General features: G+C 43.9%; 1 protein-coding gene across 2 annotated transcripts in view; it reads left to right on the plus strand.

Annotated features, from left to right (window-relative positions):
* Window positions 1–9,926: 9,926 nt before the first annotated feature.
* LOC117043333 (ADP-ribose glycohydrolase MACROD2-like) overlaps window positions 9,927–15,086 on the plus strand; it is a 125,044-nt gene continuing 119,884 nt past the window's right edge. Inside the window, exon 1 of one of the 2 annotated variants that reach the window (XM_033142882.1) lies at window positions 9,927–10,023. In XM_033142882.1, the coding sequence (XP_032998773.1) occupies window positions 9,942–10,023 (82 nt within the window). In that variant the 5' untranslated portion in view covers window positions 9,927–9,941. The remainder of the gene's footprint in view (window positions 10,024–15,086) is intronic. The other variant, XM_033142883.1, reaches the window with a different exon arrangement.

The following is a 15,086-nucleotide window of genomic DNA, read 5'->3' on the forward strand; positions in this document are numbered from 1 at the left end:
TGCTGGGACAGGATTGTGCTCCTGGTGCAACACATGAAAGGAAAGGATCCATGTAATCTTACTCAGAAGTAAGTCCTACTGTGTCCAATGGCATTTACTCTCAAGTAAGTGTGCTTCAGCTTGCAGCCTTGAAGAATGTGATGTGCACACTCTTTTTGCATCTGAAGTTTGCACATCTCACAATACCTTATAAATTCCTCTTCATCTACCCTGGATTGTCTTTTGGGAGGGGAGAGCAGTATAAATTTCTAAGTACATAATTGGGTGGAGACATAGAGAGACATATACAGAGTCCTTAAGCAAGAATAATTAAATAAAGAGTAAGCATACGGATATGTCTTCTGTTCCTTCTCTGTCCATTCATGTGAACATTAACTGGGATAGGATCAGCTACGCACTTTCTCACAGTGGTTCTATCCACCCTGTCTATCCAACAAAAACAATGGCTATTTGTATGGGGTGGGATAGGTGGCCAGTTTGAGGAGAACCTGTGATATCTCCATGTGATTTCACTGAGCAATCATTTTGCAGTGGAAAGTACTCCTTGCCCACGCCAGTCCAACCATTCTCTCTCCAGGAAACAATGTGATTGATGTTCAGTTCTCATTCTGTGGCCCTTCCTTTTGTGTTTGTGTAGTTTTTTTTTATAAAAAAAAACCACACACACACACACACACAGAGAGAGAGAGAGAGAGAGCGCAATGTGTTTTTGTATATCTTGGGGTCTGCCCAAACATGCTGATACCTCCCTCTTCTTTCTCAGTGGGTGGGTTCCAATCCTGCCTGCATTCAAACACCTGAGCTTGCTGTTAGAAGGAATGATTCATGAGCAATGTCTGTGAACAGTTCAGAAGTGGGACTATCTACAGCACAACCCCAGAGGCCTGTAGCTGAGAGTCTTGACAATCATGTGTCATGATGACAGCAGCTCTGAGCTCCAGGAACTGTACAGAACATCCCTTGGTTTGGTCTTTGTTCCATTTCGCTATAATCTTCAAATCATTATTCAGAAGTGGTTTAGTTCAGCAAACAAGGCGTATAATAGACTGACTGTGCATGTGGGAACTATGCATTCCAATTAGGTTCTGCTCTTGGTTAACACAGACAAATTCCTAGAACGAGTCCCTATTTGCATAGCCCTTTCAGATAAATTGTGCAAAAGATGCTCCAAGAGAATATTTCAATGTAGGTTCCTTTGTGTCTCTAATATTTTTTTGCTATTGACCCATGCAGTACTCAGGATGGTGTTAATCTGCTCTCAGATGTTTCATTTGATCTGGATAATAGCATCCTGCCCTCAGGATTACTGATCAGGCAGTAGGAGTTGTTCTCATGATGTATCACATTTATCTTGCTTCATTTCTGAGTACCTTGCCATTCAATATCCTGTTACGACTATAGATTGTTGTGAAGCTGAAGGACTCCATTTAGATTTTGTGGCCCACATTAATCTTTTAGGTCGTAATAAACATTGGGGGGTTGTTTCTTTCCTCTTTTTGCCTCAACAACTTAATTATATTTCACTGCAGGCTTTAAAAAAAACACCCTTCACACAGTAAACAGTAATCTCACAACTTTAAAATATAGCTTTCACTTTTGTTTAAGCGGAGAAAATCTTAGTAGAGGGATACTATCAACTGCCTGACTAAAGTGTTCATCATTTTACATCTCATTTTGTTTCACGTAATCTCTACTTTTTTATTGCTAAAGTAGCATGATCATTTATCTTCAGGTTAAATGTTTGTTTGTTTCCCACAAATAGCTTTCTCCTATCTGGATCTACTAGGAAGGTATATCCATAAAGGTGTATCATTAGAGCAGTGCAGTCTTACAATTTCAGTGTTGCAGGCTGCTTGGCACAAAAACATAAATCTTTGGCTAGCCTGATGTTCTAACATTAATTTCCTCATATCTCACTTGCTGAGATAGCCACACTCCCCAAACCCTTTGCGCCAGCCAGCCACACTGGTACTACTACAGTACCAATAAGCCATAAGGTCTAAGCAGTGGCGGAGCTTCATGCTCGGGCACCGGGGGGGGGGGGCGGAGAGCAGGCAGGGGCGGGCTGGCGCGTGTCCTGGGGGCAGGGTGCACGCCTGCAGGGGCGTGGCGTGCCGCCTGCATGGGCGGGGAGCAGCCGCAATGCACCCCACTGGGATCACACTGCCGGGGGCGGTGCACTCTCCCCGAACGCCTCATCCTCCGCCAGTGGGTCTAAGGTTAACTGCCAGTGTAACCCTTACTCAGTCAACACAGAGTGAAGTTGGATGGACTTGAGGGTGTGGTGGGACAAATGCATAATTTTTGAAGTAGGTGTTGGAGAAAAGAACCTTTCTGGGTTCAATAGAGACATGAATTAATCTATGACTATATGTGGTACTGTGGGTTAAACCACAGAGCCTAGGGCTTGCTGATCTGAAGGTTGGCAGTTCGAATCCCCGTGACGGGGTGAGCTCCCTTTGCTTGGTCCCAGCTCCTGCCCACCTAGCAGTTCGAAAGCACGTCAAAGTGCAAGTAGATAATAGATACCGCTCCGGCGGGAAGGTAAACGGCGTTTCCGTGCACTGCTCTGGTTTGCCAGAAGCGGCTTAGTCATGCTGGCCACATGACCCGGAAGCTGTACACTGGCTTCCCTCGGTCAATAAAGTGAGATGAGCGCCGCAACCCCAAAATCGGCCACGACTGGACCTAATGTTCAGGGGTCCCTTTACACACACACACACACACACACACACACACACACACAGTGTGTGTGTGTGTGTGTGTGTGTGTATAATCTGATGCCTCAGTATAGCATACTGAGGTCAGAAAGACTACCCCCCAATATACTGTATGTTTTCAGTTCTGCCCCACTTTCACTTTGTATATTTTTTAATAAAACAATTATTAGTTATATTGTTATTATTCTTGTCCACACCATCATCTGTATTTACTGATACCTTCCTTCTGTATCGTTAGCCGTTTATGAAATATATACCCCACTTTTCAATTCAAAATGCCCAAGGCACCAAACAGTAAAAGATGATCAGAAAGACAGACAGATAGAGCAATTGTGGATCAGTATAACACACTTCATGCTTAGATAATCATTTGGTCCCTTCCCAATCTGTGAGTCTTCACAGAATGGAACTATGGGATGCATGTCTAAAAATGTCAAATTAAAAAGGAACCAGGGAATGTTATACTCTGGTGAGGCTTGTAAGATTGGTTCTTCATTAAAAGAGCAGCTGCCGGAGCCAGGTTCCAGATGCCCCTATCCAGGCCCTAAACTGCTCAGCTCTGGATGAAGAGAACTGGTTTAAATGGTTCAGATCCTAGTCAATGTCAACTATTTTCTTTTATTTTCGAATCTGATGCAGTGTGAAAGTCCATTGTTAATTAAATCTCTCCTTTTACAAAGTCATCCTTTCTTGTTGTGCACTCTGCTGTCCAGTAATTGACAGTAATTGAGGGGTATAGTCTCGAGTGAAAAGAAAAGCTTGTTGCAATGTGTCATTAAAATATTTGAAATGTTAAGATGCTTAATAATTTAGCTTGTCACATGCTATAAACTTAACAGGACACCCAGAATTTGAAAACATCAGAACTGACCAAGGGTCTGTTAAGGCAATCAATAGATTCCCTTTGGCATCAGTAGGCTTTGAACCAAAACGGCTGTAAATGTGGTAAATATGAAGGGTACAGCAAGTATCTGGAGGTTAGCAATTATTTAGTGACAAGTGCTGTTACTAATAAGGTTTACTTCAAGGCTGGGGAACTTGCAGCAGTCCAGATGTTGTTGGAATCCAACTCCCATCAGCCCCAGCCAGCATATTTTCTTTCTTTTTTAAAAATATTTTATTTATTTGCTTTTTCTGATAACATTCCACATCGGCAAAGCATAAACAAAATGATAAAACAAAGAAAATATTTCTTTTCAAAGATTTTAAATAATAATAATAAAAAACATTCATTGACTTCCTATCCTCTCTTTCCATGGTTCCTTTCCCCCCTCTTTTCTTTGTGTTTTCTTAGTTCACCCCCATCTTTCTCAACTACTTTTATATACTTTATCTATTTCTTCCTCTGCTGAAAATTTTACCATCCTGCTAGGTAAATTGTTGCTTATAATACTTTTTCCATATATTCTATAAATAGTATCCAGTCCTCTTTATATCTTTCATCATTATAACAATTTAAAGCTGGTTTTCCAAACCTGGTGCCCTCCAGATGTTGTTGGTTTACAACTTCTGTCTCAGCAACATCTACACTGACTTGTTCATGTACACAGGAGATGGAAGATGGCGGGCTCCCCAAGGACGTACTTTATGGAGAGCTGGCTTCAGCCACGAGGCCTGTTGCAGACCAGTTCTGTGTTATAAAGGTGTCTGCAAACAAGACATAAAGGCCGACAACATTTAACACCGCCATATGGGAATCCCTTGCAGATGATCACAGTGCCTAGAGACAGTCAGGTTGTGTATCCACAGCAGTCACCAGAGGAGGAATAACCGCTGGGGAGAGTGCAGAGAGAAGAAATCCCATTGTGCACCGTCATCTGCCGCACACCTTCATCTGCCCCACCTGCAATAAAACATGTCTCTCCCACATCAGTCTTCACAGCCACAGCAGGCGCTGTAGCTCTCCAACAGTTTGACTTTGTCCCCAAAGGCATACTTTTCCATTGTCTCCTGAGACAGAGGGATGCCAACAGCAGCAGCTCCCATTGTCCCTCACTATTGGCCATGCCATGTGGGGCTGTTCAGAATTGGAGTCCTGCAGCATCTGGTTTTTGCACCAGACTGGGTATTTCCTAATGAAATAGTGGAAGATCTGCTTCCTCCCCTATCCCTTTCCTCCTCTTACCACCTGAAAGGGACATAATAATTTCAGGTTCTAAATGCACAGCAGAAAAATATTTCTTCTGTTTAATTTTTTACTGGTTTTAAAGATCTCATTTAGGGTCAGGATGGGTCTATCTCGAAATATGAACAACCATGCTATGCAGAGTCCTGCAGAACTGCCAGTGCTAGGGAGATGCTTGGGTACATAAGAGTGGTGCTCCAGTCTTAAATAGACTCCATGAATTACCACAGGCTCCAAAGAAGAAGAAAAGATCAATGTGATCTGCAGCCTGGAGCTGTAAAGCTGCCTTGTAAGTGAAAAAGCTAATGCAATTGAACTTTCTTTTTCCTTTGCTACAGTGCTCTCCACTTATGGCCTCTTTGATCTGCCTATTCATAGCCGTGAAGCAAGCAAAATTTAATCAAGCCTGCAGGGTGGGGGAAAGAGCAGCAGAAGTGCTCCCGGCACTAGGTGCCAAAAACAGAGCTGTCAATCAAGGATGAGTCATGATGCCTTCATGTTGTTAGCCTCTTTATGCTTCTTCCTCAGACGACTGGTTCTCTCTTCCACTTGGCTGTAGAAGAACCAGAGGCTATAGAAGGATATTGGCTGGCCAGATGAGTGTCTCCATATTCCTGCTCTCCCTTCTACAATGGGGACAGCATGAAATGTCTAATCACGCTGGCATTTCACAAGCTACAAGAGAAGGAAGATTTGCTTTGTAGAATGACAAAAGACAGTCCCAGGGGTCCTGTAGTGCTTTTGTAAGTCAGCATCCAAGCAATTTCTCCCCCCATACCCAGCCTTTACAGTCATTTGATTTGGAAAGGAAGTGGTGAAGGAGAGCTTTGCACAGCTTAAATCCAACTTATTTTATCTATATGGGGCGGGGGGGGGGGTGTTCTCTGACTGGCAAGATGCAAGAATATGGTACAATTTCAAATTTACTATCTGCCAACACATGCCATTCAATCAGATAAACACAGGATCTGAGCTGTCATCACAGCATTTTATGCATGCTTAAAAATAGGACACTTCACACATTTGCAGTGGAATTGACTCATATAGATTATATATGCTAGGGCCACTTAAAAAGTTTCATGGGGTTGGAAAACTATTCAGTGCCTAGAAAGTTCCCTCCTTGTTTAGCATGAAGAAATGTGGAGCTCGAAAAAGCTGCCGCTGATTTGCAGAATGTGTGCCTACAACACAGGCGTGTATGCATAATGTGCAGTTTGTAAAGTGTGAATGTGTGTGGACCCGTCTGCATATTTTGTGTGGAAAATATTGGGGCTCCACAGAATACAACAATAAAACCCCCATTAAGCTAGTAGTTCCCTGCATGACTAAGAAACTAAGAACTTGCAGAAAGCATTAAAGAAATCACGACCTCCCTAGACTAAACAAAGTGATGACTCTAGTCCTATATACAGTGCTGTTTCCGAAGTGAGGGAGAAGGGACATGGCAGCTGTAACACCAGGATGGAGAGGGTCACGGGTGGAGGCCGGTGGGAACAAGTGAAGAAAGTACAAGGAGACCAATGTAGCTTGACGGTACAGCATCTGCCTTGCATGCAGAAGGTTCGAAGTTCAGTCTCAACATCTTTAGTGAGGGCTAGGAATTCTGCCCTGGTTGAAATAGATTGAAATAGTGAAATAGATTGACCAGTGTTCTGACTCGGTATAAGGCAGCTTCCTATGTTCTTAAGTTTGTGGGTGGGAGTAGGCGGAAAGGAAGGAAAGTAATAGATAGGAAGGATTTGCAGCACCTTCTGAGAGCCAGTGTGGTGTAGAGGTTAAGAGTGGTGGACTCATAATCTGGTGAACCGGGTTTGCTTCCCTGCTCCTCCACATGCAGCTGCTGGGTGACCTAGGGCTGGTCACACTTCTCTGAAGTCTCTCAGCCCCACTCAGCTCACAGAGTGTTTGTTGTGGGGGAGGAAGGGAAAGGAGAATGTTAGCCGCTTTGAGACTCCTTCGGGGAGTGATAAAGTGGGATATCAAATCCAAATTCTTCTTCTTCTACCACTCCATAGCCCATGCTAAGGAGAAAGCAACCTTTCTGTTTTATTCCCACAAAGTGGAAGCCCACATTGAATATGCTGACATTGACTCAGTCATTGGCTGACCTCACCCACAATCTCGGTTACCCAGGACAATGGGCATCATGGGCTATGAGCTACAAGCTCTCATCAGTTACCTTCGTGGCAGCTCTTGCACCAGATACACACTGACATGTGCTGCTGTTGCTTCCTGACACCCCCAGGCAAGCGTTCTGGCAGCGTGCCGTGTTGCAGCACTGTAGAACAAAAAGGGGTGTGGCGGCAGGGATAGTGGACCAGCTTCAACAGACAGCTGCAGTGTGTGTCGTCGGTGTGCAAATAACACGAAAGTGCTTATAATCTGCTGCCCCCTGTTTTGGCAGAAGTTGCACCGCTGACAATTTTAATGAATGGGGTGGATAAGCAAGTAGGGCTGTTAGCCAAAGAGACCACGCTGAAGATGGGGGACAGCTAAGTAGTTTCATATGCCGATTTGAACTTGTCAGCCAAATCGTTGACTTCAGGTTCCTAGTAACCAATTGCTATGTACTATGAATTTCTAGTAGAACAAGCAAGTTGCCAAGTTTCAAGAAGCCTGGTGAGTGGCAGAATGCTCCACAAGGTGGTTATGTGGTGAATTGTTTGTCATTCGCCTACTTCCTCTCCAGGAAGCCGCAGAAGATTGCAGCTCTGAAGTGTTAAGCAGCCCTCTTGAGCTATTGAATCCTTAGTCTGTCTCAATGGTGTCAGCACTTAAGATGGTTAGAGAGATGTAGAGTTACAGGCAAAGCATTTTTGTTTTTGTTTTTAATTCCTTTTTAAAATGAATTCTTTGGATAAAATCTCTCTCTTTTATTTTTTTTTTATTTGAAAGCCGCCTGCCAGGAATGCATGTTAAGAACCGGTAGTTGTGTACTGTTTGCGGCTTTTACGTGGCTAGCTTTATTTGACTTTTAAAAAATTCTGTATGAACTGTTTTATTTACCACCGTGCTTGCTGCCTGCCATCTGGCTGGCTTGTGCTGTTCTCTTTGTTTTTGCATAAGCACTTCTAGATTAAGAGTAGGTAGGTTTCTATAAATATAACGATGGACTAAAAGCTTTTGAGAAGTCTTTCAAAAGCAGTAAACATTCCCGCAGAAACACTTTTTGCTTTGTTTTTTGGTGGGACTGAACGATGGGGTTCTTTGTTTTAACCCATTTACTCTATTGTATACCTGGCAGATGTCCGTCTTATGAGTCATCTGCCAAATGTTAGATTGCTGCATATTCAAAATATCCTGGTCTTGCTTGTATCAGGCTCAAGGCCAAGTTGCGCAAGCAGCTGGCTGTTAACAAAGGACACAGCACAGAACTAATTTTACACATGCAGTCCTGTGTTTGTCTATTTGTTTAGTATTGTAAGGGCCTTGGGCAGTGGTGACCTTACCCACTTAGCTTGCAATCCACCCCTCGGCAATGCTTATGTTTAGGAGAGCAGTTAAAACTTCTCCTTTTGTTGGGCTTTTGAACCCTCCTAGGTATTCTGTGTTGTCTTCTATTGTTTTACACTGACTTTTGCTTTTTGCTATTGCGTGTAGAGGTCCTCAAGTCCACCCCCAAGTAATTCACACCAGACACAGAAATTTTGTTAAGGTTAATGGCATAAAAATTTGGCCACAACCGTTTTATTAAATTACAACATGTGAGTGGTTGCTTAGGCATTGGTTTGACTATGTCCCATCTAGGGGACAGGCTGACTTCCAACCGCTTGGTGGAAGACAGCAAGAGGGAAAACACTTTGGGGAGAGTATTTGGGGGACGGGGCGACCAAGACCCTCCCTCTCCCTTAATGCTCCCAGGGGCCCTTGCGTGGCCCTAACCCATGACCAGGGACGGACAAGCATGGAGAGCCCCTGGATTCCTTTAACGGAATTCCCTGCGCAGCAGCAGCATTGGAGGGGCAGGCACGGCCAACCACTTCCCCTCCACCAACCAATTGAATAACCAATGCCTAACCGCCAACCTTACAGTTGTGACTAATTGCTATGTAGTAGGCGAAAGCCCAATGGCCAAAACCAATCTGCCAATTGGGAAAATTCCTACTAGGCCCCTGTCAAAGCAGACGACCCCATGACAGGCAATAGCAAGGTCAAAGCGCACGCCTATACCAAGGGGGGGGGGGATGGGAGATCCGATGCACGCAGCAAAGAGGGGCAGTTACTAAGAACGCCCAGTATATATAACCCCTGACCTGTCCATCAACATTTTGCAACATGCTAAACTCCCCAACAACTGCATCGGCCCCTATCAGTACCCTAGCTAACAGATTAGATCCCTCCCCAAAACTTCAGCAGGGTGTCTTGCTAGGCCCCAACCGCAACACGTGCTCTCTAGGAAGGAGAACACGCTTTTCCATTGTACTCTGCTCCTTGGAGCAGGGTATAGTCTATCAACAGTAATCTATAGTGCTTTCAAATGTTCATTATAACATTTTCTAGTTATAATTCTAACAACAACCCTGTAGGGTTGGTAGTATTCTTACCCACATGCAAGTGGTGGGAGGGGAACTGAAGCTGAAAGAGAGAGACGAAGACAAAAAGAGTGGCTTGCCTAAGGTTACGTAGTGATTTCATGGGAGAGACAAGTGTCAAACTGGGAACTTCTTGATTCATACCTTAGTTTCAAACCCTTCAAGTGTCTGTGATCCATACGGCAGATACAAGCTCACTTGCAACACCAAAGCTCTTTTGGGCAAGTTCTCCCCTCCCCCCTCCAAACCCAGTTTCTGCAGGTGTGCTTGAGAGAGAGAGACTCTCTAACATATGCACAGGTGGTGATTTCCAAGTGGTCATTTCCTGTAACATGCATAGAGTCATCACACCACCAACAAATAGCCCCCTGGCTTCATTTCTGCTGCTGGAAATACTGTAATGGCCTTGCTTGCATGTGTCCACGATACCTGTAGGAGTGGGAGGAACTTCTGGATTGACATACCAGGCCATCTGCCAACAAGCTCACCCTTCATTGCAGCTCAGACTAGAGTCCAGAAACCACCTTGCTTAATAAACCTTTGGCTTTTCTTTTCCCCTTACAGATGGATCGTGTCATTTTTTGTGTATTTTTGGAGGTTGACTACAAAATTTACAAGAAGAAAATGAATGAATTCTTCCCTGCAGGTGTGTTAATTTATTTATTTCCTTGAAAAAGAAATGTATTCCTCTTCAGATACTGCCCACATACTATTACTATATGTATGTATAGTGTGTGATTTACCGGTATATCTTTATAGCATTTCTCAATATCTTGAATGGTGTATGAAACACGTTTAAAGAATCATGTCAACATGGGTGTATAGTCATCATAAGTGTTCAATAATTGACCTGAAATTTTAGGGTTTATTGGAACAAACTTTTGCAAAAACATTTCTTTACATGGAAGTATCCCCCTTTCCTTCAAAAATCTGTTTCATGTACTCACACAAGTTTGCAGCTATTTCTAAATTACCTCCAAAAGCTACAGGTAAAATCAAACAACCATTTTCTCTCTCTCTTCACTGTGGTCCACCACCACGTCCAAATGTAACTTCCCCACCCACAGACCTCCTCCTCTGTTGGGCACACACTAGGGGCCAGTTCAGCTGTTTCAGTGAAGGTCTTCCAAGGACTGCCCGACTGCCCTGTGAGCTTCTCTCCTGCATGGATGCAGGACCATAGATAGCCCTGCTCAGTAGGGCTTGCTGGTGGGGAATGGCTGGGAGACAACTATGCAGTCAGACTAGACACACCATTTCTCTTCTCCGCTGCTGGGCTGGCCCAGGACATTTTGCCTGTCTCCTGCAGCTGCATGCACACACCGCCATGGCTGCCTCTGAGGAGGCGGTGGCAAAGGGGGAAGCTGGAAGCAAAGGAGGCAGCAGCTGGGCAGGGAGGTGGCAGCTGCAAATGGCAGCAGAGGAGGCAGCATTTGCCGCCACCACCTGAGGCAGCTGCCTCACCTCATGGATGGGCTGACCCTGCCCTGCCCTGCAATAGGGCCCAAGAAGACGGATAAGAAACAACAGAGGGGAGACACAGATATTGGCAATGAATCTTCAGAGTTCCTTATAATGGAAGAGGAAGGGAAGAGGGGGTGGGGTGGGGGATGTTGCTGGGTGCATTCCCAGTTGAGCCAAAGCCCCATAAGGGAAAATCTATAGAAGCTATAGGAACTATAGGGGCTGGCTGGCTATAGGGTGAGACCTTGGCCTATGGCCAACTACTGGCCCAACAAGGAACTGCAGGAAGGGTATTCAGTGGGAGAATAATGTGACACATTAATAAACAACAACAGTGTAATAAACAACAGTGAACTGAACAATCCAGTAGTTGTGGCTTTTTGTGAATATGAAGAGAGGAACCAGGGGCATAGGAACTGTCCCATGGAAGCCAAGCAGCAGGCAACAGGGGAAAGCTTCTATCCTCCTGCATCCCCAGAAAAAGCTGCTGTTTTTCAGCAGTGATTTATATGAACTTTTACTAAACAGATGACTGGCAGATGCTTATAATTTCAACTATTTTCATATTGATTTTGAAATACTGGCTGCCCCCCCCCCCCCATCTTTTTTTGCCTCCTTTTCAGAATCTCTCAGAATCCTTTAAATCCCTCCCTGACACCATGGTTCTTCAGAGGGATTAGTTATAATTCATCTCAAGGCTGAGAGACGAATAATGATCTCTTATGATCCTCATTTTCCCATGCATTCCCCCTGATCTCACTCATTACATTGGTAAAATTATCTCGCATAGGTCTGGAGCCCTCTATTGTCTTCGCCATGAAAACGTAAGGCCAAAATTGTCCCTGCAAACAACAAGCCACCCTCGGCACAAGGCAGCTCCCCTCAGACCACTTTGGAAATGTCATTTTCTGTTTTTCATAGCAGTCTCCTCTCCCTCCACACACCCCTTACTTTATTTATTTCATTTGTATCCCACCTTTTCTCCCATGAGCTCAGGGTTATGTACATGGTTCTCTCCCTTCTAATTTAAACCCTACAGCCAGCCTGTGAGTTATGCTAGGCTATGACACTGGGACTGGTCACCCAGTTAGCTTCATGGCTAAGCGGGGATTTGAACCCTGCTCTCCTAGGTCCTAGTCTGACACACTAACCACTGCACCACACTGGCTCTCAACAATGTAGTTAAATTCTTCTGGTCTGTTCCTCCTGTTCATCATGCCTCTGTTGAAGAGTCCTCTAGCAAGTGAAGCAGATAATGGGTACTCAATTACTTCCTGTGCTACCATCTCAGCACTGCAGTGCACAGCTAAGAATGTGGCTTCAGGGTATGGTCTGAAGGCAGCTGATGCAGCTTTGCTAAAGCTAAGCATCCTATCCCACAGTGGCCAACCATATGCCAGCACATAGAAGCACCAGTTGTCTCTTACCCAGTTTCCCAGCAACTGAGGGGTAGCATATAGCTTTCATGACTAGTAGCCATTGATAACCCTATCCTACCATGAATTTGTCTAAACTTAAAAAAAAGCCCCCAAATGTTGTAATTTTTGCTCGTAAGGGGAGTTGCTCCAGCCCCTTGGTCATTGCAGTTTCCATTTCGTGCGCTGTTTTCCAGCTCCACTATATCCAAGCTGCGATCCGAACAATCACAAAGTATTCCACGTGTAGTCACACAGCATGGATTCATGCAAAGGCATTACAATATTGGCATTTTTTTTCTTTTTGATCCTTTTCCTAATGCTTCCTAGAATGGAATTTGCCTTTTTCACAACCATCATGCACCTGGATCTCTTTCCTTGTCAGTCAGTGCCAACTCTGATGTATAAAAAATTGGGACTTTTTGCCCTAGTGTGCATCATTTTACACTTATTTATGTTTAATTGCATTATATTTCCCATTTATCCATTTTGGAGAGATACTTTGCGAGTTCATTGCAATCCCTCCTTTGTTTTCTGCCGAACTTGGCCACCTCGCTCCTCACCCTTAACTCTAGGCCATTCATGAACAAGATAAAATCTGTGAGTCCCACTTCAGATTCTTGTATCTCTTCATTGTGAGAACTGTCCATTTATCCCTACTCTCTACTTCCTGTTCTTCACCAATTACTGTTCCATAAGAGGACTTTCCCTCTTATCCTTTTACAGCTGTGTTAATTCAGGAGCCAATCTTTGTGGTTGACATGGTTAAAAGCTTTTTTGGAACTCAAGCCCACAACATCTCATAGTTCGCTCTTATTCACATGCTCATTGACACTCGTATTCTCAAAGAACTTTAAAACATTAATGAGACAGGGCTTACCTTTCTTCTTCAGCAAGACTTCTTCCATATGCTTGACAATTTTATCTCTAGTAATGTTTTCTACCAGTTTACCCAAAACAGCCATTAACCTAGCTAACCTGTACTTTCTAGGATCTTTACCTGCTCCCCATCCATCATCCTTTCAAAAATACAATGTTACATTGGCTTATTTACAGTCCTCTGGTACAGAGGCCAATAAGAAAATATCATAGTAGGAGAATTGAGAGTATTTTTCAGAGGGTGGGCAGAAAATGAGTCTGCCTGAAAGCAAAGAGGAGGAAAGTAAAGGACAGAAACAAGGAAGACAAGGCGAGAGAGCTGCAGCTTTGAGTCAGAGTTTGAAAGATCATTGTAACAAACATGCAGGCTTTATGTTCAAATAACTGCAGGGTAAATTATTATCTGTGGCTTACAAATACTGTGTAATGTGGACCACATGTTGGGGCTCTTCTAGAAAGAGTTCCTATTTCTGAAGGGATTCATAGCATGGTTGTGTCAGAGACATCTCCTGGTTAGGGCACAACCTTTGAATCTGTTAAGGTGGCCATATATCTAAAGCCAGGGTAGCCTCATTATTACAATGGAATATAGCTCTGCTCTGCTTTTATACCTTAAGAACAAGTCAGAGGCGAAACCATTATAAGGTCACTGACACACTCATGTACGCAAATTATCTGTGAAACAGGATCATTCTGAGTCAGCTGTTCAACTCTTTGTAGTTTGTCATATACAGGGCATATTGTTGCTAACCTCAAACTTTCAGCACCTGCTCTCCCCAAGCTTATTTATCCCATCCTAGATTCTGTGTAACAGTATACTCAAATTCGTGGATTGCTTAGTGCTTCTGTCTTAGAGCTTTATGCTAGAATTGTTGCTGTGATGAGAAAGTATATAGTGAAATGGAATCAGTAATAGCTGTAGAGATGCCGGCAGCAGTAATTTTCCATGAACAGCAAGTGCAAGAAAGAATGTGCCATTTTGCAATTTTTGCTGGAGAATGCGTGTTCTCCATCCCAGAGAGCACGGGTTGCGGTGGGGGCCAGAAAATCCACCCTTCCAGTGTGGGTTGGTTCTGAGTTAGTCGCTGTTTTGATTGGGGCATTACTTGTTGTTGGGGAGAAATTAACGTTGCAATTTTGGTTGATGGACAGTTACTGGATTAAAATCCTAGGCACGCCCTGTATAAAGGAAGCAGAGACCTAGGAATAGGTGCAGGTGAAAGCCGCTCAGAGCTTTAGTCCTTAAAAATCACAACACTTGTTTTCAATCATAGAATCTTGGGAGGAAGTTGAAATGGGAAAAAAAATATTACAGGAGCAAAGCACTTCCTTGTCTTCAAGAAAACACCTTCACAGCAAGTCAAGCATATAGCTCTATGTATCAAAAGGTTATCTGAAGTACCACTAAACCAACATATCCTAGTAAACCAGGCAGGCACTGTATGGACACTAAATGGGATTATCAGGTTTTTTATAAAAGCTGTGCTGGCTCTATCTAGATCTACCGTATATACTTGAGTATAGGCCTAGTTTTTCAGCACACTTTTTGTGCTTTAAAAGCTGCCCTCGGCTTATACTCAAGTCAACCATTCCTTAAGAAGTGTACAAGAACAGCGGTTCTTTACTCTCCCCAGGCAGCTTGTTCCATTCCTGTACTGCTCACATAAATGCAAACTTTAGACCCCAGAAGGCAGAAAGCCTATCAGTTAAGGAAGTATTAAAACCCCACAGGTGCTCACTTTCCCTGGCTCCTGCTTAAACAGGACAGGATCCCAGCCTTCTCTGTATAACACAAGGGAACATTGCACTGTGGGTTAAACCACAGAGCCCTAGGGCTTGCTGATCAGAAGAATGGCGGTTCGAAACCCTGCAACGGGGTGAGTTCCACAGCAGCAAAGGAGGAAGAGGAAGGAGCAGCCCAAAGGGCTCCTTTGGGCTGCTCGTTCCTCCT

Source organism: Lacerta agilis, chromosome 3 (assembly GCF_009819535.1).
Source record: "Lacerta agilis isolate rLacAgi1 chromosome 3, rLacAgi1.pri, whole genome shotgun sequence".
In the NCBI taxonomy this organism is placed as follows: domain Eukaryota; kingdom Metazoa; phylum Chordata; class Lepidosauria; order Squamata; family Lacertidae; genus Lacerta; species Lacerta agilis.